This window comes from Notamacropus eugenii, chromosome 2, assembly GCF_028372415.1.
Source record: "Notamacropus eugenii isolate mMacEug1 chromosome 2, mMacEug1.pri_v2, whole genome shotgun sequence".
Classification (NCBI taxonomy): Eukaryota; Metazoa; Chordata; class Mammalia; order Diprotodontia; family Macropodidae; genus Notamacropus; species Notamacropus eugenii.
Window position 1 is genome coordinate 247,274,247 of NC_092873.1, and position 25,370 is coordinate 247,299,616.

General features: G+C 38.9%; 1 protein-coding gene across 4 annotated transcripts in view; it reads right to left on the bottom strand.

Annotated features, from left to right (window-relative positions):
* Positions 1-25,370, bottom strand: part of CNKSR3 (CNKSR family member 3) — a 107,972-nt gene that overhangs the window by 15,789 nt on the left and 66,813 nt on the right. For all 4 annotated transcript variants that reach the window (XM_072643741.1, XM_072643744.1, XM_072643743.1 and 1 more), the window contains exons 3-7: positions 18,834-19,036; positions 18,237-18,324; positions 8,800-8,841; positions 6,631-6,750; positions 3,238-3,297 (exon numbers count right to left, since the gene is read on the bottom strand). In XM_072643741.1, coding sequence (XP_072499842.1) covers positions 3,238-3,297; positions 6,631-6,750; positions 8,800-8,841; positions 18,237-18,324; positions 18,834-19,036 — 513 coding nt within the window. The remainder of the gene's footprint in view (positions 1-3,237; positions 3,298-6,630; positions 6,751-8,799; positions 8,842-18,236; positions 18,325-18,833; positions 19,037-25,370) is intronic.

The window sequence follows — 25,370 nt, forward strand, 5'->3', positions numbered from 1 at the left end:
TGAGAAGGGTTAAATTACAGAAATACTCTTGCTTGCTGAATTTTGCAGTATCTGTTCTTTTCAAGAAAGTTCTGGACCATCAAGAAATGTTCTAGAAGAATATGTGTATGAGACAAAATAAAACAACCTTTACAACTCCAGTGTGTTTGATGCACTGCAGTAGGCAAGCGAGAAACATTGATTCTAGTTCCAGCTTAGCCACAAGTTAGCTGTGCGACCCTGACCGACTCAAATAAAGGCCCTTGAGTCTGTTTCTTTAGTTATAAAAGGAGAGCATTAGATTAAATAACCTCTGAGATCTCTTACACCTCTTAAAATTCTACTTTTGAAATTCAAAACATTTGAAGTACTTTAAAAAAAACCCACATCTAATACAACTTCCAAAAATGAAAGAATTAACCAAATTTTCACAGGCTTCTGCTATGCTTTCAGCCATTATCCAGTTGTGTCCAACTCTTCATGACTCCTTTCGGGGTTTTCTTGGCAAAGATAACGGCCAACCACTCCATGTCCCTTTCTTCAGCTCATTTTACAGATGAGGATCTGGGGCAAACAGGGTTAAGTGAATTGCCCAGCTACTAAGTGTGTAAACCCAGGAAGATGAGTTGTCCTGACTCCAGGCTGTCTACCGTACCACCAAGCTTGTCTTCAGTATGCTTCTACTTAATCTAAAAGAAGCTTCTTTCCCCAAGAGGTCCTTAAAGCTTCTCTATTCCATCCCACATGCAGCTACTAAAATAGCTTTCCTAAATCACAAGTCTGACCATGCCACTATTCTCCTGCATGATAAGTTTTTATGTGTCCCTATTACCTCTAGGACCAAAAGGAAATTCCTCTGTTTTCATTTAACATTCTTCGCAAATTAGTCTCAACCTACCTTTCTGCCCTTGTTATGCAGTGCCCCAAAATTCTAAATGAAATTTTAAGTTATTAAAGTTTAGAAGTGTAGTAAGACTTTGGACTAACCTGTACATTCTTGCCTCCCGCCCCATTTATACAATCATACTAGTCATCTTCCTGTTCTCTACACAAAACACTCCATCTCTCATCTCTATACTTTTCACACACTGTCCTCATACCTGGAATGCAGGCAGCTGCAGTGCCGTGGACAGAGAGATAGGCCTTGAGTCAGAAAAATCTGAATTCAAATCTGTGACCCTGGGTATCTTCTAGGTATGGAATGGGAGGTGTTTCACAATTCCTTAGATATGCGAAAATTTGCTTATAGATACCAAGGAATAGCTAGTAATCCTGTTTGGCATGAATGTAGTATGTGAATGGTATTCATGGGAATATACATTCTCTTGTTAAACATCCCCCCCATTCACACCTCTGCATAATTTTCTCTTCCTCTGATTTCTGAGACACTACTTTCCCTCCTATCCAACTGACCTCTCCTGTTCACTCTCCTTTGCTCTTATCATCTCCCATATCCTGACCCCTGTGGGTTACACCTTATCACTATCACAAGGCTCTAATCCAGAACTTCTCCATCTAGTCATCTCATTAATTGCAATGAGTCTGATTATCATCTCCATGCAAATGACCCAAATCTGGATATCCAGCTCTAATATCTCTCCCACAGTCTGGTACTGAATCACTAAGTGATAGTTGTGCATCTCTAGATACCTGAGTGTCCTATAAACATCTCAAATGACATGACCAAAATAGAACTCGTCATCCTCCTGTCCCACCCCAAGTCTCCCTAGTCATTCATTCATTTATTCATTCATTCATTTAAAGTTGAAGGCATCAACATCCTTCCAGTCACTCAGGTTTCTAACTTTGGAACCATCCCAGACTCCTCCCTTGCCTCTCCCAAATATAATCAGTGGTGATGTTCCATGAAGTCTACTTCCAAAATATGTCTCACATCTTTATTTTCTCTCTCCCCTTTCACAGTATAATTTAGAACTTCAGCACTGATTGATAAATAAACCCAATGCTAATAGCCTTCTACACCATCTCCCCATTTTCCATTTCTCCCTCTCTTATCCATTGATATCAGCTACCAAAATTACCTTCTTCAAAGCACAGGTATGAACATGCCAATCACCCGCTACTGAGTGAGTGAGTTTTCTAGTACCTTTGAGTAGAAATCTAGCCTGGCATTTAGGTTCCCTACAATTTGACTCAAAAGTATTTTTCCAACTTTATTTCCCATGAATACCATTCACACACTACATTCATGCCAAATAAGGCTACAAGCTATTCCTTGGCATCTATAAGCAAACTCTCTCATATCTAAGGAATTGTGAAACACCTCCCATCCCATACCTAGAAGATGTTCCTTCCTCCTTTTAGATTCCTTGTCTTCTTTCAAGGCTCCAAGTTCAGTTGCCATTTTGGGGGAAGGGGGGGAATAGGAAAGAGGATGAAGTCTTTCCAGATCCTCTACACTACTCCTTAAATATTCCCAGGATGCTCTTTTGTTTGATACTCCAATCTCTCTTTTGCCTCATTCACTCAAATCTTTGTGTAATGTCATTTCACAAAGTAAAATGAAAGATTCATGAAGGCAAGAGTTATTTTGTTTTTGTGTCTCCAGCACCTGGCATAGCGCTTGGCATATAGCAGTTACTTAATGAATATATGCTGAATTTAACTTAAGAATATCATTACAAAATCCAGCTCTGTAAGTGGAAGGTATTTTCAAGTCCAGACAGTAGATCCCAATATAGCAATCTACTAATATGGGAACAAGCTTTTAAGTAAAAATTTCTGCAAAAGAATTGTGCTCACCGATTCCCTGTTCATGTAGAAATCACTACTCCCAGAGGTAAAAATGATACTATTTGGCATGGGAATGAAAAACGGGCAGAGTACAAAATAGTGAAAAGTAAATATAGATCACAAAGAAGAAGAAAAAAGAAACATGCCTTGAAGTTGAGTTTTATTAGCAGAAACCAACAATAAAAATGTCTGTTCTTGCAAACAGTATTCAGCCCTCAATAGCAATGGGTACCTACTGAAATTAACAGGATAACCTTCTGACAGAGAGGTGATGGACTCAAGATCCAGGATAAGATTTAAAGTTTTGAACATGGCCAATAAAGGAATTTGTTTAGCTTGATTATGCATATCTGTTAGAAGAGTTTTGTTTTGAGTGGGGGAAAGAAGGTAGGAGAAAGAATAAATGCTCAATTTTAAAATACAATAACAGTCAAAATAAACATGACAGATTTTTTTCACATTTCTTTCAAAAATAGTTCTGAAATTTAAGTAACATGCACTTACATTTTCTGTTGTCCCAGTAATCACATGCAGTCCATCATACGTCGATTTGATGTACATGCCCTAGGGTAATCCATAAACAAATGTATTAACCAACTTCATGCTCCAATACTATGTTGGACTTAATCTTAGAAAACATTTTAACAGAGTTCCTTTAGAACAACAGCTATATTTAGGACCAGTAAAACAAATGTGAAAGCCTCTGGCTCCAGCCAAAGAAACCTGAGGAAGAACAGAGACCTCAAACATATGGAAAGACTAAGGAAACAACCAGAAAGCAATCTTCTCTTTGATTTACCACTTACGTACTAAGAATGCAGGATTGTCACATCCCTGGAGACTTATCACATGAATACCCAGAGCCAGCTCTTCTAAGAAAGCCAGGCCATAGATAATTCAAGTATCCAACGAACAATCTCAGTTCTTCCCTGACTATTTCTTTGCCTAGAAACAAAGCAACTGTGTTCTTTCTTTCATACCCTTGATATTTAGGCTCTCAGGGCTATTTTTAAAGCAAATAAATTTTGAGCTCTGCTAAGCTTATTTTTTAAAGGATATTAAATTTGGCCTCAGCACTGAATTTAGCATAGGCTACTTTTTTCAAAGGGATATTATGAATGCACACCAGGATGTAACAGCAAGGCCAGAGGTATAGCTCAGAAGCCTTGCAGTGGGGAAGCTGCAGTATGGATCCAACACCCTGGCACCTCACAGACTCTGGGGGCAGGGTCTCATTATATTGGGGCAAACATTGGCCTTTTCCAAGTTTCCCATGGACCAAGTGAGCCAAAGTATTCAGAGTAAGAAGGTCAGAAGACAAGCTAAGTGAAGAATTTAATAATATCTAAGAAACATCCTACAACCTGATACACAGCATACTTTAACTGAATTCCTATGATTTATGAAGAAAGAAGCAGACATTTATCCAGAAGGCAAGTTTTATATTTGGAAAATAGGGGAATGTTCATGTAGTTTCTTTTTGTTATGATGGTTTTGTTTCCTAAACAAATATGAAAAGATTTGGGAGCCTAAAATGTGTACTCTCCTAAAACTCAGGGTGGTAAGACATGTAATAAATTTAAGAAACCACATTTCTGGACCTCTAGAAGGCAACAAGAAGATTTTATCCCATCTGTAATTACTATTAAATGCTATTTTTGAGGTAGTGTTGCTCAATAGATAGAGATCTAGCCTATAGAGACCAGAGCAGCTAGGTAGCACAGTGGATGGAGTGCTGGTCCTAGAGTCAGGAGGACTCATCTTCCTGAGTTCAAATTTAGCCTTAGAAACTTGCAAGCAGTGTGCCTCTGGGCAAGTCACTTAATCCTCTTTGCCTCAGTTTCCTTATCTGTAAAATGAGCTGGAGAAGGAATGGTAAAACCATTCCACTATCTTTGCCAAGAAAACTCCAAATGAAGTCACAAACAGTCAAACACAAAAACAGGACTGAACAATAAATGTGCACCAGCAGGGAAGCATCTCACTAGAAGACAACTTCAATGACGAAATCCCTTGTCTAGAGCAAAAACAAGTCCCACGTATAGCTGCGACAGCCAAACTTTACAAGGAAATATGGAACAAGTGAATCAAACCAGTTCTAAGGAATGCATGAATTAAGATTAGATTAGATTAGATCTAATCATTGCAGAATTAGAGGTGCCTGATATCAAGCTCATTCATTTGTCTTGCCTGAGGTTAATTAAAAACAAATGATTCTTTTCACTACTAAGACACATAATCTAGATTCAAAGCTACCTCCTTTCTCTTCACTCCTTGTGTCCGTAAATTCAAGTTGTACTATTTCTTTTGTATCTAATAAGTAGGTAATAACTTAAATCATCTCATGCATGCCAATCTCATTTTTCTAACTGTATGGAAAGCTTAAGGAAGGTTTTTAACAGGTTTTCTTTTCTGTTCCTTAGAGTAGAAGGCTGGTTAGTAAATAGCAGTAATTGAGTGCTATGGAGACCACTACCATCACGCAAAACATAAGAGATATCCCTCTATGAAAAGCTTTGTTCAGATCATTCTTTAAGCTCTACCAGGTTCTTTGGAGAGTTCAGACACCAACTTGACTGGAAAAAAAAAGTTTTAGAAGCATGTAGCATAGATTCTTGTCTTTCTTTCGAAACCATGTTTAATTCCACAGAAAGCCTTCAATTCCTTCCCCCCCCCCCCCAAGTCCCTACCTCACCCTTTCCCCATCTACCCTATATGAATGAATCACCCTCAGAAAACAATTTCAATCATCTTGCCACTCACTTGCTAAGAAATCTACAAGGACTCTCTGGATTACCTATCATATCAAATACTAAATGCCTCAGCATATCCTTACAGGCCTCCTTTCCCACTATTTTCCACAAAGCTCATTTATGATATATTTTTTCTATGTAGATCACTTCCCCTGCACACACAGAAGCACATATTGAGACCTGGATTTCTTTGTGCCTTTTCCATATATAATTCTCAGTGCTCTGACAATGCAGGTCTCACTGACTTCCAAACCTGATTTTCAAAAACATCTCCCTCCAAGGAAGCCTCCCCCATTAAATTCCCCTGACTGCTTGTTAACTGACTGACCAACCGATCAACTGAGCACCTTTTGCTCTGAATCACTATAGCTCTAATATTCTTAATGAATGAGGTATTCATTTCTACTTTCTCTGAAAGTAATTAGCTGTTGTCTTGTCTCCCTTAAAATCTAAGATTTGATCTCCACTATCTCTCCTTATCAATTGCCAACTGGGTCCTCAAACATTTAATTAATTAGAGACCCTGTCCTCTAGCAGGGATCTGGCAGATTCTATGGATGTACCTTCACAGTCTGTACTCCTTTTACACAGCTCCTGAAATTATACATGGAACCTTTTCCTCACAGCTGAACCTTCTCTTTAGCATCTTTCTCTCATGCTAATTCCATCAAGACCTTCCCTGGGCTTCCTAGGCCCCGATCAATCGAGATCCTATTTTTTTTCCTGCCCTAAGAGTTTATGTTTTCTTTATGTGAAGTATTCTCATCACTATCAATACATCGGAGTGAAGGGTATTATTATAAATTCCCACCCTCACCCAACTGATAAAGAAAGCACTTCTGTCCTTGATGTGATAATTCCACTCCAAGTCCATTTTTCATTTTATACTTAAGCTGATGCAAAATAAACCTCAGTATAGTTCAAGTTCATATATATATATATATATATATATATATATATATATATATATATATATATATATATACACACACACACACACATATATATGCAAAAAATGAATGGGAATGAACATAATGTAAGTTCATTTTGAAAACTGTGGTTAGGCTGAACAATCATTAACATAACAACTTTTATCTGACAAACAAGATGACATTTTACCTAGAAACAATACCGGAATACTTACCAGGCCTTCTCCGGGTTTAACGTTGGGTAAATTAACTTCCTCCAGGCATGCACACTGGCTCATAACTGGATCGGTAGTTGATCTGATGGTCTTATCACAAATGCTATTTAAGACCTTGGACTAAAATTAGAGGGGAAAGAAATAGGCCAAGAATGGCTAAATTAACAAATTAATTTCTAAAATCTACTTACAAATAAACATACGATCCAATTATAATCTTCAGTTTTTGCTGAATTTCTTTTACGTAGTAACGCCCAGCAAGGGTCTTACTGTGAAAAGAAGTAGCTCTGTATCTCAGTAACGACACAATGTGCCTGGGGGAGGAGCTGGGGTGAGATGATTTATCTACGAATTTACAGATGAAGTCTCTTCATTAACCCATTCTGCTGCCATTAAAGGGCATAGATGTGTGTTAAGTCCCTTGTCTTCCACTGAGGAGAGGCTGAAGCAATAGGAATTCTTCTGGGTAGAGGTTTTCTATTCTCTAAGCACTAGCCATTGGAAATGACCATACACATAAACCAAAGTTTTGGGGACTTTGTTGATGTACCCCTCCTCACTTCATCCTCTCCAGATGTTTATAATTTCTACTTTGATAGCACAATTAACCCCCTTAAAAGTTACCAAACCAAATGGGCTCCTCCTCAAAGTAATAGGTTAAGGTTGTTGGTTTTTATTTTAATTAAGTAAGCTTCAGCTCTATTAATATTATTTTTAGGTTTGGACTTATTCATTCATGTGGAAAACTCCCAGTTTGAAAATTCTCTCCAGTGATGCAGATTGGCACTCATAATCTCCATAATTTGTCTAGGAGCACAGAGAGGGTTAAGTGACTTGATGTGGTCAAACAATAATTAGAAACGGGACTTAATTGCAGATGCTCCTCCCTCCAAGGTCAGCCCTCTAGACTCTCATCACATAGTTAATATAACACTCACCTTTCTAAACACATATTTTGCAGATTTTAAAGGACTAATGAATGAATGAATTCCAAAGATTAAATTTTTCTTTTAAGAAGGGGAAGAAGGAGAACTTTAAAAATTCTTCCTAGATGTTTAGCCTCCCTATTTATGGAAAATATATTTATAGCAACGGCCCTGCTAAATTCTTCATCAGCAGAAGGAAGGTCTTATCAAAGATCCTCGCCTGGTTTATGTCAAAAGGAGGAAGTGATGATGAATAGTTATTAAATGCTCAAAAAAAAAGTTTTTATGGTACTTTCCCTTGGTCACAAGATTTCTGCCAACATATTCCCAAAAACTTTAAACTAAAAGAGTACAAGAGATCAAGTTTGTTAATGTTTCATTGCCATTAACAAAACAGCTACTCAGAATAACTGTATCTGGGTGAGATAGTCATAAAATAGAGAAAATGCTACGCACATCACTTTTCAGCATTATATGAGCTGAAGGTTTGGGGTTTGCTTTATTTGGGTTATTGTTATTTTGTTTCTGTGTGTGTATGTGTTTATGTGTGTGAATCAATTGGGGTTAAGTGACTTGCCCACGGATCACACTGTTACTAAGTATATCAAGTATCTGAGGCTGGATTTGAACTCAGATCCTCTTGACTTCAGGGCCATGTGCTCTAGCCACGTGCCACTTAGCTGCCCCTATTTTGCTTTTCTTAAACCCCATCTATATTTCCCTTCAATCTTACTGGGATTCCTAATTCCCTTACTTCAATTAATGAATTAATGTGATCCTTACCTATCAAATGAAGGGAAGGAAACAAGAAGGAAATAGCCATACACAGTGTCTACTATTTTCCAGGCACTGAGCAAAGTGCTTGTTTACAAGGATTGTTTCACTTGATCTTCACAACAATTCTGCAAAGTAGATGCTATTATTATCCCTATTTTACAGCTGAGGAAACCAAGCCAAAAAGGTTAAGTGACTTGCCCAGGATCACACAGCTGATAAGTATGTGAAGTCCAATCTGAACTCAGCTTTTCCTGATACCAAGCCCAGTGGTCTATCCATTGTACCCCCAGCTACTTCTGTTAGCCTTTGCTGAGGCAGTATTTGAGCTGCTGAGATATTTGTAAGGAGCTTAGCACAGCTCCCAGCATACAGTAGGCTCTTAATAAATGCTCACTCCTTATCTCTGTCTTCTTATTCCTATTTATTTTTAAAATTCAGAATAAGAGTAATAAGGATGTGTACTTACAACATTTACAACTTTATCCTCCATTTCAGCCACAGGACAGTCCTAAAGAAAGAAGAGAAGGCTTAAAATAGTTAAAACTAAGAAATAAAAACTTTTTAAAAAACGTCAACTGCAAGCGAACTCTACCTTGAACTTTGAGATGATGGGAATTTTTTCCTCCTCCCCCAAAAAAGTTTTTATCTTAATTTACTCTAGTATCAAATACTACCAGGATCCCCAACATGTTGTTTTTTCCATTTCTTTAATAAAATAATCAGGGAATTGGAAGAGGTGGGGATGAGGAAGGACACTGAGTAGGAGAAATGTTATGTTTGGTCATTTCCAATGGCTAGTGCTTAGAGAATGGAAAACCTCTACCCAGAAGAATTCCTATTGATTCAGCCTCTCCTCAGTGGAAGACAAGGGACTTAATACACATCCATGCCCTTTAGTGGCAGTAAAATAAAGAGACTTCATCTTTAAATTCTTAGATAAGCCATTTCCTTTAGATAGGTCATCTCCCTGAGTAGGAGAAAAGTGAAAGGGACATGGAAAAAACACCTGACTTCAAGATCTTAAAGAAGTAGCATCTTTCTTCCAACAGGTTCCAATCTATTGATTTGGGACACCAACAATGGGTCACATACCAAATGTTTTAGCAAATAAGAACCAAAAATATATATTCATAAAAATATGCTGTACATCCACTTTTTAGCATTCAAATTTAGACAGACATGAAAAAGCATCCACTGATTCTCAAGAGTCAAAGAAAGTTTAATCTTGAAGGGCTAAATTCATGATCCTGTGGTGTTTATTACTAATGTGGGAGCCCAAGGATAGAAAAGGGGGCAAGGGCAGAAAAGCTAGCAACTGGAATGAGAGAGGAGTAGGACCTGGCTTATCACATGATTCCTGGTCATCATTCATTAGGAATGTACCGAATAAAGTTACCTTAATTCTCAAGTGAATTAGACTTAACTAATCGTTTTTTCTATTCCCTGCACATAGTGGGTCAGAGGCAAAGGACAATCTGCATGGCAGCCAGTGGTCAAAAATTCATGGGCCCCAAGTCTCTTTTGGCAGCCAAGGTATTAACAAAGCCACCAGAAGTTTCTTCAGCTTTGTGCTTGTCTCTAAGAATATCTTCCAAGTAAAGGGCGTTGGTAAACTAAATCATACCAGGCTATTTTAAGCAATGTCCAGATTAAATCAGATATTACAGTGCTTCGTGGATGGAAAAAGTCCCAACAAAACATTCATTAATACGCTGCCAAAAAAAAAAAATCTCATTAAGAGCGTGTTATTGATGACAATAAATAAAGGAAGGACTGGAATGTGAAGAATTATTTACCCAGCTTAGGTACAGAAAACTTTGAACACTGAATGAACCCAGTTGTCAAATTACAGAAATCACCATTGCTGTCTTTAAAAGCAGTCAAGACAGAAAATGCTTAAACTCGTGTTCTACACAAGCACAACTTTTAACTGTCAGCCAGCTCAACTTTGCATGCCACAGGATTTCAATTCAAATTTACGTTTTTTCACAGAAATGAAGTAAACCCTACCAAAAGCCTAATGCCAAACTTTTTCAGCCCCATAGAACTCAATGGGTGCAGTCTCCAAAGATGAATATTATTTCACAGTATATAAAGAAAACTAACAAATAGCTTTTGGATGACTAAAGGATGGATTTCACTTAAGTCCAGAGAAAGACTTACGGGAGACAGAACCAGAGTGCTCTCATGATGGGTGAAAAGGAAACAGGCAATGCATACCATGGGAACAGAAGAGATTTGTGGAAGTCTTTCTTCCAAGAAACTCTCTCCTACCAGATAATCTGAAAAGCCCAGTCAACTGTTACAAATGGAGCTGCTGCAGCAGAGGTTAAAAAACTTGGGTAGTTAACACAACCTCTCCAAAATAACTAATTTTTCAAAGGTTTTCCTACCATTCTTTTTCTTTTTTTCTTGGTCCCTTGTAAAAGGAAAATTGCTTCATGCCAAGAGAAGGAAGGAGAAGTAGAAAAAAATACATAAGGACCACAATAAAGTAAATGAGGATAATAATAACTACTATTTATATATCGCTTAAAGTAAATTTACAAAGAAAGCATGTTATATGTTATCTGGTAACACAAGAAGGCAGCTGACCTCACTAAATGCAATGACCCATTTTGTTCCCAAGGGGCAGACAAATGAACTACTTCTTTCCTCTCAGCAGGAAAACAAGGGACTTTGGGGCAGAAGGTTGCATGTGAAATCAGATGCAACTGTTTTTACTTTAGTTTTTATTTGTTATAAAGGCAAAGCCTACTGGGGAGGGTGGTAAAAGATTAGCAAGAAGTTAAAAAAAAGCAGCAGCAGTGGTTTGTTTTTTAAAACTCCACAGCAGTGGTTTGTTTTTTAAAACTCCACACATTTATTGGGGATGGGAGGGTAGGGAGGGAGAAGGTATTTTTTAAAAAGCAATAGATTTCTATTATAAGTTCTCAAAATGTATGCTTCTGAGAAAAAACTTAATTCTTTCTGGGAGAATATTATTAAATTCAAGCCATTCAATTCAAGAAATACTTATTAAACACAATTTCAGCCTAAAGCACGGAGAATAAAAAGATGAAAAGTGATAAATAAACCTTAAGAGAGGGCACAATGTATCAGAGACATGTTATGGCATTATGACATGTTAATGAGTACAGTGGGAAGTAGACTGTGCTGATCACAAAGAAGAGATCCAGAAATCAATCAATCAATAAACACTATTAAGTGCCTACTATGTGCCTAGCACTGTGCTAAGCACTGGAGAATATTACCAAAAAAAAAAAAAAGACAAAAGACAGACACTGCCCTGAAAGAGCTTATTAGTACTTCAAGAAAAACTGAATTGCTTTATCATTCAGCAATGCATTTTTACATGCATACAATCTGTTGTACTACATGGTACGCATTCTGAACTATAAATGTAATTTGTTAAAAACAAAGTCCCAGGGCTATGTTGAGTAAATCTAATCTAGTTCAACTAAGCAATTATCCTGTGCTAGGTATTAGGAAAATAAAAATGAAGACCTGCAAAGTTCCTGATCTCAAGGAGCTTATGATCTACTAAGAGGGATGCACACAAATAACTAGAAGAGCTTAGTGAGGCAGTTTCATGTAATGAATGGAGAACTACCCTGGAGGCCAGGAACTTGGGGACACAACCCACCTCTGATACACACTGGCTGTGTAATAACCCTAGGCAAATCACTTAACCTCTCAGGGTTCAAAGGTACCAGAAGCTTGAGAGAAGAGGCTGATCCAAACTGGTAGAGGAACTTTCTTCACTTGGAAGCCCAGGCCATATCCCAATAGCTTGGATAATGATTAAATACAAAGCAAGTGGGCCATAATGGTGCTGAGAAATTCTAGGAAGAAAAGATCAAGCTGGGAGAAGAAATGATGGGCAAATCTTGCACAATTTTAGGGGACATCTAAGGAGGACCTTGAAGAAAAGGAGGAATGTCAAAAGGCATATAGGAGATAATATGAACAAAGGCATCTAGGCACTGGGGGGCGGGAAGAGATGGGGAAATAAATTATAGGTCTCATTTGGCTAGGGGCACAGAGGGGAAAGCATGAAGAAATTTTTAAAAGGCTAAAAAGTAGGTTTGAGCCAGATGAAGGGAGTTGAACATCAGGTTAAGTAGTTTATTTTTTACTCCGTAGGCAATAGGGAGATACCAGAGGCTTTTAAACAGGGGAGTAACATGATCAAGCCGATGCATTAGAAAGATGACTTTGACAGCAGTATGAAGGATGGGGAGAGAATAGAGGGAGCAAATGCCAACTAAAAATAGTCTAGACAAGAGTTGGGAAGGGTCTCAAAGGAGATGTTGGCAGTGGAAGTGCTAAGGGAGGGGAGTGAATGGGGCAGAGACAGATTTGAGATTGTCTAAGTAGAACCTACAGACCCTTTTGGAATTAGAATAATATAGAGTTGAGGTGAACTCTAATGCCTTCTCCATCTAATAAATGTGACCCAAAGAGCCAATCTGTTAAGATGGCTCATCACTTAATGACATGCTCTGAATGTCATGGTAGGAATTATTAACAATCAGTTTTTAAAATCTATATGCTTAAAGGACCACATGCTATCATAAAAGTAATAGTTTGTATTTCTAGCCTTTCATTAGGAAATCTCCCAATGCTTTACAAGCATTAGTTTATAGACACATCATCCTTGTTGAGTCAGATCACTCTCTGACATACAGATTAATTCAGAAGGCTCATAATAAAAATTCAAGTCAGTGACAGAACAGATATTTGACCTCAGAGCTAGCAATTCCTAGTTTCATGGCAAACCCATAGACTGCTACCTACAAGAGTTTATTCATGTATAGACAAAACCAAGTGACTACCAACAACCTTTCTGCCACCCGAAACTGCTCCAGCCAGCTTTAGAGAAGGGACCCTCCCCACCCTTATGCCACTAGTGAGCACGGGTTCCCACGATCTGCTCTTGTAAGGACTAGAGGAAGTGGTTGCAGGTGTGGCTTCAGAGTTTCTGGCAAGAAACCAGAAGGACTGTTCTCCCCCCTCAAAAAAAAAAAAAAACTTGGGAAAAAGTCACTGTCACTGTAAGGCAAATGGTGAGACTGACATTACAAGCAGGAAAAGTGCATGCAAAAACCTCATTGCCTCATTTCAGTCTCCTAGGTTTGGCAGAGCCAGTTTAGTCTAACCTGTAAAGCTGGGTTGGGAAGGGAAGGTGTAACATTTTATCTCCCTTTCCCTATCCCCTCCCCTCTTATTTTCAGTGTCCCCCCAGGACCTCTTCTCATCATAGGATCACAGCACGGAGAAACAGAAATAACCTCAGAGGTATAATCTGCTCATTTTACAAATGAGGATGTGTGGATGTGTTCGTCCTTTGTTGCCAAAGAAGACCATGCCATCAGAGAAGTAATGACATGACTTGCACTTGACTTTGTTTTTGAGTGAGGGAGGGCTGTGCAGATCACCAGCCTCACTTCTCCTCCACAGCCATCTGAATCCAGTGACCAGATATTCATCAGGATGACTGAAGATGGGCTTCTCCAAGGAAGACTTTTGAGTCATCTTTCTATTTATCCACAAATGAGGAAACAGAGTCCCTGAGAGAGGACATGGCTAGCTTCCAAGTTGTCTGGATCCTGCTACGTTTTGCTCCCTTCCCCCTCATTTCCTTCTCTCCAGTTCTGGATTTTCTATTCCTCTCCCTCCTTCTTTCCCAAAATAGATTCTATCAAAACTTTACTTTTCTTTTTCACTCTCCTATTGCCATTCCCTTTTGTACAACTCTACATACTGCTGAATGCTGTATAAAAGAACACTGTTGCACATATCCCATACCATCCTATTTTGAATTCTTTCATCCCAATCTATGAAGGTATGGAATCTTAAAGTTACCACAGGGATCTTCTAGTCCAGGGGTGGGGAACCTGTGGCCTTTCCCACCCCTGATCTAGTCTAACTTCACACTTACTATGGGAATCTAATCATTTCAGCACATTCCCTTCATGAAAAAAAAAATGGCAAGCGAAACATATTTGCTAATACCCAGCCAAGAAAATACAAACCACTCTCATTAAATAGAAGAAAAGAAAAGCAGGGGAAAAAAAGTGACTAAGGAGAAAGAAATATTCCAAGAGTTTCTAAGTTCAGAAAAGGAAGATTTACTCTGAAGGCTACTTGGATAATTCAATTCAACAAGAATTTTTAATATGCTTCAAAAAAATGCATTTCTCCAGTATCATTCATGAACAGAGTAGTCTTTGAGTAGAACATTGATGAATGGATAGAATTTCAACACTTGGAGATCAATAATGAAGAGTATTTCTATGATAACGGCAGAGAACTATGAAAACAAGGGATGTATAAAGGAACAACAAGGAGTGGGATAGGGCTTAAGATAAAAATGGAACACTCGACTGGGGCCAAAATGGAGAAGGTCTTGAATGCAGAGTTAAGGGGCTTGGACTACATATTCAGCAAGTGTTTAAGTAGAGAAGTAACTGGATAAGAACTATGAATTAGAAAGATTAATCTGGCCATGGTAACATGGAGTAGAAGATAAAGAAACTGGAGATGGGGAGAATGTTTACAAAGCTAATATAGTAGGTCCAGGTGAAGAAGTCATGAACTAGAATGACGGCGGCAAGAACAGAAAGGACAGGATGAATGTGAGTTTGAAAGTAGAAGCCATCGACACGGAGACATACTAGCTGTGATGACACATATGAGATGATGAAGGTTTTGATGACTGAACAGCAAGGTGGTGCCATTAGCAGAAATGTGAACATCAGAGTAGGTTTGAGGGAGATGATAACTTTGATCATGGACCAACTGAGCTTGAGACACCAACAGAGACTTCTAAATGGTAATGTCTAATAGGCAATTGGAAACAGACCTAGAACTCAAGGAAGAAGTAAGAACGAATATGGATTTGCTGAATTTCAGATAAATATTTGAAAAGTCATGTAGACAGAAGTGATAAGGTGAAGCTGTAGTGGTAGATTATGTCACCAAGGAGACTAAAGACAGAGGAAAATGTCAAAGACAGAGCCTTGGAAGACACCTACTCTAAGGGATGTAATGTGACAAAAAAAGCTGCTGGAGGAGAAAGAAGGAGCCTTCAGAGGAAACCCCCTACTACTACTACTACTACTACTACTACTACTACTACTACTACTACTACTACTACTACTACTACTACTACTACTACTACTACTACTACTACTACTGCATTATATGAAGGTTTTTTTTGTTGTTTTGAGGCAATCAGTGTTAAGTAACTTGCCGAGGGTCACAAAGCTAGTAAGTGTCTAAGGCCATACTTAAACTCAGGGCCTTCTGACTCCATGCCACCATCTGCCACTATGGATTGAATTCCTACCATCCAGTGTAAAATGCACAGCCATCATTCAACTTCTTATGACAGGTCAAAATCCTGACAGTAAAATTTCATTTTTGAGTCTGGCTCAAAACATATGAATTATTTTTTAAGTTACTGATAACGAATCCCATTACACCCAGAAGAAACAAATATCTTTATTTTGTGCAAGTCTTTTCAGGTTTTTCTGAGATCACAGAGCTCATTAATCTTTATAGCACGTAGTATTCCATCACAATCATATACCATAACTTGTTCAGCCATTTCGATGAAAGGGGAGAAGAAGGAAAAAAAGAAATTCACAGGATAACTTTATTATATATTTAAAATAGCAAGTTGTACATAATAGATTTGCAGCTTCTTTTTTGTTATTTAGTCTATGCAATCATCTTTTTATTATGCTGTGTTATGGAAATGCTTGTTTTATTCCATAAATTAAAAATAAAACTGATGAATTAAAATAAAACAAATAAATTTTTCAAAAAGGAGTATCTTTACTGCAGGCTTGAAATCATGCAGTAAGAATCCTCAGATTCATGGTTGTCCACTGAGAACAAGAGCCCGCTCTGCAGGAGCCATGCCAATAGCTTCGGCACTTCACCTAAATACAGTCTAGGTGGGCAAGAAGCATCCCATCAGCCTTGAAGTCAATTATCTAGTCAAGAGTAATAACTCAATAACTTAAGTGTAACAGCATAATCACTGCCATTACTCATATTTCAAACTATACCAAATGCAAATAGTGCTACACACCAAAAAAGCCAGGCCAACCCTGAAAAAAACATCCTCCACAACAAAAACAGGTTTGTCCTATGAGCAGACTTCCTTGTTCTATTTAGAGCATTTTACTGAAGTGAAACAGCTTGGCATAATACATAGGGAGGTGGTCTTGAGTCAGGAAGACTTGGGGTCCAGTCTTGCCTCTAACACATGCCAGGCTAGTCATTTAACTTCTCTATGCCTCCAGGCAATTCTGTAAGACCACACTCTGCAAAGAAAATGCCCATCTGCATTGGTAGAGGGAGCACCTCACCAGGAATTCCCTATACCAATGAAATCACAGAGCTGGTTTAAAAAAAAGATCCTTTAACCATACTTGAGTTAATTTTTAACCAGAATGCTTTACAAATCAACTGTGACAAGCAGCAGCAGCTGCAGCAAAATGGGGCTATGGAAAGGGGAAAACCAGGTTATGTTATTCTTTGGTGGGGGTAGGAGTGGAGGAAGGAAGCTGGAGAGAGGACACCAGGGCCTTCTGGCTGTATTTTTAATACACAGCATCAGGCATCCTTTATCAAAAGTAAGCTGTCAATCTGAGGAAATTCGGTCCTTTGAGCACCTTTCCAAAAACAGGGCCTCAGAAGCACTCTCCAAAGTACATGAGGAAACTGTGAGATGGTTAGAAGTTCAATGACACAAGAACCAGGATTGACACATTAAAAACTCAACATGTTGGGGTCTAGGAAAAAAAATTAATGAAATCAACAGTCATTCAGGATCATACCTACTTGAGCCCCACAGTGGTATGGTCAACAGAAGGTAATTATATTCCATAATCTACTCCAGTTTGATCATAGGACCTATTAACAAATTCTGTTTCACAAATGAGCATGGACTAACTGTAGAATAGACAGAATTGTAGAATACTAGGACTGATAGATTCCCTAAGAGATCATTAAAGTGCTGGCTCTGCTATTTACCACCTGGTGTGATCTTGTGCCAGTCACGATTGGACCTCACCAAGGCTGGAAGTGCAAAGACTACTCCCAGGCCCATTCCCACTACTGCTTGGCACTATTTTCAGTCAGAGCCAAATCACTCCTCCTTAGACAACCTGGTTCCATTTCCTACCACACTGACTCCCTAGGGGATGCCCAATTGGGCCAGATCTAAGGAAATTTGCCACCTCAGCCTCCCTAGTAGTTGGAACTGGCTCTTATCAGTCAACTTCTCCACTCAAAAACCATGTCTGATGACTTCATTTTCCCTATCTGTACATGGCCTCCAAGGTCCTTTCCAGCTCTAAATACAGAGATTATCATAGATACACTATATATGATCTAGTACAACTCCCTTATTTAACATATGAGGAAATTAAGGCCCAAAGAGTCTGAAGACAGTCAGGGTATGAGAGGGATTAATTTTAATATTTATATAGCCTTTCTGAAGTCCAGTGCCTTTGAACAGAAGAAAATTTAAGCACTGGACAGGACATAAAGGGGCCAAACCAGGAAATGCCATACATCAAGGTGAGCAAAAAGAGGACCAAATTACACTTATCCTATTTCCACAGAAAAATGCTGAATTTTCTGTCTTGAGTGGAAGCTATTCTATCACTTTTTTTTTTTAAGAAAGAAAATCAGGCAAAATATCTGATTAGGAGACCACTGATTTTCTTTTTACATTTTAGCTGTGCATCGCAAGTCATGTTAAAGATGTTTCTCTCTTGTTTAAAAAAAAGGAAAGACTTGTATGATAGGAGAAGGGGAAGAGAAAAGGTGAGGAAGGGATGGGAAAAGAAGAAAGAATGTCAGAGGAAAGAATTAACTGACCTTCTGAACTGAGGTGGTCAGATCCAAGCAGAGCTGAATGATTTTAGTTTTAGTCACTGAGAAGTCAGTGATCCCTGTAAATGGAGTCCTGGAAAAAGAAAAAAAAAATCTTTCCTTGAGACAAGAAACGTACTAGACTCCCAACCCTGTCAGCTGGTAGGCACGACACACATTTATGAGTGCACAGGATATATAGTTAAATCTATGTTATAGTTAACCCCTTCCTATCATTAAGACAGTAAAACTTTATCCAGACTAGCACTAGCACTGGGAATAATACACTGCTGAATAAAAAGAAAGCAAAAATGGACCAGGGAGTTAGCATGCTGCTGGAAGCCAACAGTCTTCACACCAACCAAATTTTCAACACAATCTTTAAAATAATATCAGTCTTGGAAAAGAGCTGAGATATATCTCTTCCTGCTAGGACACTTTTAAAGTCTTTCCCAGGGGACTCTGAAGTCTGTCACTGACCCATGACTCCCTGGGGAGTGTCCGTGTGAAGAAATCCTTCATGTTCCTGGAACAAAAGGAAGTCAACTAGGCATCCCATATCCTGACCTGACAGGAAAAGAAAAGGGAGATTAGTAAAGTTACCTATCCAGCCAAGCTAGCAAAGCTTTGGCAGCACCAATGAGCTCCACCACTGAGGTCAGGAATTCATTAGGAGGTTTACGGGAGGAATTTCCATCATAAGATGCACTTTTCCGTCGGCTACTAATATAATTCTGTAAGTTATTGGAAGAAGCCCGTAGTTTCAGAACCAAGTTCTTCATATTATCTGTTTCAAGGCCATAATTCTGTGGAAAATAAAACAAAACAAAAAAAAAAAGGAAATTAAACTCTATATTACCAATTGGCCAAAAGGTCAATGACAATTTTAGCAAGTCATTAAATGCTTGCAAACCCTGAATGACTGATCCCCAAAGGGATCAATGGGCAGCTAGGTGGTACAGTGGATAGACTGCTGGGTCTGCAGTCAGGAAGATTTGTCTTCATGAGTTCAAATCTGGCCTCAGACGCTCTGTGACCCTTGACAAGTCACTTAACCCTATTTGCCTCAGTTTCCTTATCTGTAAAATGAGCTGGAAAAGAAAATGGCAAACTACTCCACTATGTTTACCAAGAAAACTCCAAATGGGTTCACGAAGAGTCAGATACAACTAAAAAAGACTGAGCTACAACAAAAAAAGGGACCACTGGTGGGAGGCAGGAAGAACCTTCAAACATGGGCACAGGAAGTCAGGACATGGCTAAGTGAACCTCACATCACCTGGAAACAGAGCAACCTCCCTTAAGCTGCCAAACCCCCGCCCCCCATCCCTCTGAGATCCAAAGACCTTACTTCAATCCAATCAAAGGACATGTTAATGCCCTCTTGATAATTTCCATCGAAGTTTTTTGTTCCAATTTTCTTTGTTCCTGCTCTGTATCTTTTCTACTTTATATACGACATGATACTTTACATGTAAAGTATATACAAGATAATTTACATAATACTCTACATGTGTAAATAATTTACATATGTGGTTACTGTCCATTCATGACACAGTGCTCAGGATCCCAACAAATACTCAACTGCAAGCCAGAACAAAACCAAATCAAATTTGTTGAGAAGATATTGTGTTGCAAGGTTAAACGAAAGTATAAGGAACAGACCTTGCTTTCAGAGAGCTTTTCACATAACTGGGAGGTCACAACTTATGAACAAAATAAGAGAAGTATAAGGGCAATACAGATAGTAAGTGCTTCATCATTTTGGAGGAGGGAGATAACACCTAGAGACAGTACTGGCCCCGGGTTCAAAGCACTGAACTTTGAATCACAGGATCTGAGTTCTGATTTTAACTATTACCTGTGTGACTGTGGCTAAGTCACTTAACCTCACTGAGACCTGGATTCCCCCATCTTTAAAATGGGGGATGGGTGGGGGTAGATGAAATGATCTCTAAGGTCCACCACCTCTATATAAGTGTATAATCCTTCTAGCACAGGTAGGATTGGAGCTAAGCAGTGATGGAGGAGTGTGACAGTCTGAGGGGTAAATGAAGGACACTCTGGAGAGAGCAGCATAACCTAATACAAAGCCAAATGCGTTATCTTCATTTTGCACTTTAAAAGTTATAAAAAGACAACTTAGTCTACTGAAGACGGCAGTATAGAAGGCACATTCAATATCCTCTGGATAGAAACACAGACTGCTCCTCACCCAGATGTTCACCCACCTCAGGTACGCTCTTTTTTCTATATCTATTTTGTCCATGTATCGTTTTATGGATATATGTTGTCTCTCCCTATAGAATATGTTCATTGAGGGACAGAAGCTGTATCATTTTTGTCACTTTATCTCCACTAACAGAAATAGACTAGAAAACTTAACACATGCTTATTGACTGATTCAGGCCTAGAAATTATAAAAAAGCTAAATAATTCAAAATATTCCCCTCCTCAACCCCACTATCACATTTTTTTTCTTTCCCTTGATAGAGGGTTTGGGTATTATCCAAAATTATTTATTGGGCATACAATGTGACTTCGTATCACTAAAGATTTTATTAGGTAATAACCTAAATGTACATCTACATATGGAAAAATCATAACAATATTGATCTTTGGGTACCACTACCTTAAATTAGATGACGCGTACAAAGACAATAAAATGAAACATTTCTTGCCCTCAACAAGCTTACATTTACATGTAAATACAAACGCATGTAGGCAAGTGCTGGGGATACAAGTACAAATAAAAAATATAGAAAAACAAAATAAACCCTCACTCAAAGAGTTTACATCCTAACTGGGAAAACAGTAAGAATGTGCAGAATAAATATACATAGAATAAAAATACCAGGCAGGTGGGAAGGAAGATGGCCGGCCATAAGGGAGAGTGAATAAGCTGCATCCTGAAAGAAGAGTAGGATTCTCTGAGACAGAGGTGAGAAGGGAATACATCCCAGGAAAGGGCAACCTCCAGTGTAAACAAAGGCATGGAGATGGGGGATGGAGTGAAATATCTGAAAAATAGAAAGTCAGTTGGGTGGATTATGGAGCATATGAGGAAAAGTGAGTGTACACTGAAGTCGGAAAGGCAGGTTGAGGCCTGATTGTAGTGGGCTGGAGAAGCGAAAGAAAGGAGTTCCAAAACATAAAAAAGATGAGCTAGCTGTTGAGCCCACATCAATGGAGGAAGGGTGTTACTCGGCTGCAGTACTCTAAGGCTACTTTGATTTGATTTGAGTGAAAAAGTATAAAAGAACTTGTTTCAAAGAACAAATGGTGGGTGAGTGATTGTGGCAAAGGAAGAGTCTAGAAGCAACAATAAAGAGAAAATAATATTCCAAAATCCTCCTCCAGAACCTGAGGGGGAGAAAAGGAAGGAGAAGGGGTCTGGGTGAAAGTACAGCCAATGCTGGTAAGGATGGCCAGGGACACACTGGGGGAAACCAGGCCTCAGTGAATGCAATTAGGCAAAAGGAGATTTAGAGGAAGAGGGCCAGAATGAAGGGAAGTTTATTCACTTGAGAACGGGAACTCCAGAGGGCACAATGGATAGAATGGAGTGAGACGTAGGGTAGAGGAGGCTGGAAGTGAGAGATCAAGAAATGGGATTTGAATAGAGCTGGCTGACCCATTCCAAACCCCATAAAGGCTATGGAGATCTGGATTTAAATGGAGGCAACCTCAGTTTCTAGCTGGTTTTACTAACTCCCTGTGTGATTCTGGGTCTATTTTCTCTGTTCTAACATGAGGAAGTCATAATAGATCTCTTAAGCTTTGTGACGTTTTATCGGCCTGGTCCATTCCCTCCTGAACAAAGCCTGAATTTCTTTCAGCTCTTTCTCATCAGCCTTGACCTTTCTCACCTGACTGACACCATGGACCAACTTGTGACTTCCTATACTACTGTTCTCCAAAATCCAATAACAAATGTTCCTTTTCTTCTGAGAGCACTTAACTCACATCTGACTGTAGTTTTATAAAATATCCTGTAAGTTTTCCCCCACCGCAAGTCACAGAAAGTGAGAAGTTTATTTTTTTTAACTACTGCTGCTAGCCAGGTTTCTAACTCTCCCTCTAATTTCAATGCCGCATATTTTGGAGCTAAGTTTTAAATTTAGTGGTTTTCCATAACTATTAAAAAAAAATTATTATTTTATGGAGCTTTTTTGTTTTTTCTTAAGTTACTCAGATACTCAGTTACATACTTAGTTACATACAATTAAAACTAAATGTTTTGCTGGATTTAATCAAAATACTGCAAATGTTATAATAAATCATGAATGTTCTATGTCAACAATGCCTGAATGTACATTCTAAACCATTGCTTTCCAGACATCAGGAAATGACATTGTTGACAAGGTTCTTTCCTAGAGAATGACAAATAAAACTGGATGTTCAGAGATATTTTTTACACTGACTTATGACAAAACCAAATGTATTTAAAAAAAAAAAATCCTACCCCCAGTTTGGCATAAAAAGATCTGTGATTACTCCTGGGCCTCTATTCCCTTTTGGTGGAAGATCATTTGCCCTTTCAAATTACTATAAGTGCTTTAAGCTACAGGAATACAAAGGAATTTCTTTTCCCATGTAGCCATCTCACAGCATCTCCAGGATAAGTTAGTTACTCGTTCTCTTTATCTGGTCTACACTCTCCCTTCATGTATGTCACCCCTCACTCTCCCTCCGGGCAACTCACTGACCAATAGAAATCTCCTTGAAGGCAGAGAGACAATTTCATCTTTATCTTTGTATCATGAGAGTAGCCCAATGCCTGGTACATAGTAAGTGACTAATAAATGCTTGTTAATTTTTTTTAATTTCTTGGAAAGGCTTTAGTTAATCTTATCTTTCAAATACCTTTTTATTTGAATATATATTTTTTTATTTCAATAAACTCCAGTGGCTCTCTCTTACCTCCAGGATCAAATAAGGAAATCTTCTGTTTGGGTTTTTTAAGGCCTTTCATAATCTGTCACCTTCCTACTTTCCTAATCTTCTTACACTTTACTCCCCCTTTCCCCATGCTCTGTGATCCCCACCATGCTGCTCCTTGGGGTTACTCATATAGAACAATCCATCTCCCCATCTACACGTTTTCACTGGCCTGGAACACTCTCCCTCTTCATCTTTGTGCCTCTTGACCTTCTTGGCTTTTTTCAAGTCTCAGCTAATGTCCTATCTTTCCAGGGAAGACTTTCCCAATCCTCCCTTCAATCTCACTAAAATTATCTCTAATTTATCCCAAATATAAACTATTTGCACATAGCTGTTGTCTCTCCCAACAGACCATGAGCTCCTTGAGAACAAGGACTGTTTTTTGCCCTTTTTTGTATCTCTGCTGCTCTCCACCTTGTCTAACACATAGGAGGCGATTAATGTTAGCTGACTTGACTTTTGGAGAGAGGGCAGTGAAAATGCAAAGAAGGGGATGGAAAAACTTTCAACATCTGGCTAAAACAATACAACAAGCTCCCTGCTGAGGGTCCTCTTGCTTTCCTTCTCTCACCTTTTCCTGATTCACATTTTTCCTCAAGCACTGTATTAGTGCCAGGTATGGCCCTGAAAGAATGGGGCAGAAGAGAAGGAAAAGGAGGAAAGAAGCTTTAAATTATCTTCATCCTGCTCCAGACTCTCCTTGATATTCAGAGGCCCCTCTGCCCCTCTCTCTTGTCTCCACACCCTACCTCACCCCCCATAACCCAGAGATAATAACAAATGGATTATACTGGCTTGGTAAGTACCACCTACTGTATAAATATAATCAGGAAAGGATTATTGATTTAAGAGCCTGCTGCAAAGAAATACAGAAAAAGAATAGGTTCTCAAATTGGATTTGTCTGTTTAAACAGTAAATAGGGAAGGGAGGAGGAGGCCTTCAAGATGACATTTGTACTTTATTACTATAAAAACTAACCTGGAAAATACGGTAGCTTCAAATGACTTAACTTCAAAAAAGCAAAAAGACCACAGGATTTAAGAAGCAGAGGAGCCAGGGATGAGTCCCACACTTAAAAGCTATATAATCCTGTCACTTAACTATTCAAGTACCTCAATTTTTTCATCTGCAAAATGAGAAAGCCCTCCTCCTTCTGGAGTCACATTCTGCTATAAGTAGTCTGGGTACATTACAGTAATGTCACTATATGATGCCACAACCCCTCCTACCATATATAAAAGATCCATTTATCAACTAGCACTCATTAAACACCTGTCACGGGCCAGGCACTGAGGAAAGAAAGGCAAAACATGGACCCTGCTCTCTAGAAACCAACTGTCCTAAGAAGGACAACATGCAAACAACTATATAAAAACAGGCCTATATTTAGGGTAACCTAGGAGACAATCTCAGAAGGAATGGTTAGGTACTAGGGTGAAGGAGTACTGCGGAAGGTGTCTCACAGAAAATGGGACTTGAGCTGAAACTTGAAGGTGCCAGATGGCAGCGATGAGGGAGAACATTCCAGGGATAAGGAATGGCCAGTGAAAGGTCCTATTATATGCAGAGCACTGAGCCTAACTGGCATTTAGTTCCTGCCCCTAAGTTTGCAATCTAGAGAGGGAATGTTATTGGTAGAAATATAATAAGATGAAAAGCTAGGAACACATTTCAAACAGACTATTTAGACTTGATAAGAATGAATTGACTTGGGAGGTAATGGGTTTCTCCTCAAAGGTCTTCAAGCTAAGGTCAAATGATAGAAAAGAATGGGAATGGTGATCCGAGTAGGGCCTAGATACACAGTGGTGGGGAACCTGTGGCCTTGAGGCCACATGTGGCCTTCGAGGTCCTCAAGTGCAGCCCTTTGACTTAATCCAAAATTCCCAGAACAAATCCCCCTAATAAAAAGATTTGTTCTATCAAACTTGGACTCAGTCAAAAGGCCACACCCCACTACCTAGAAGGCCACATGTGGCCTCAAGGCTGCAGGTTCCCAACCCCTGGGAAGATCACATTTGGGGCAAAGACAGTTTGGGCTCTGGCATCTTTGTAGTTTGGTTTTGAACATGCTGAATTTGTAGGACCAGTACAAAGGATGTCTAGTTGGCAGTTAGAGACACAGATTTGAAGAGCTGGAAAGAGTCTGGTAAGATCTCAAGGTACAGATTTGGGAGTACTGTATAGGTGTTAGT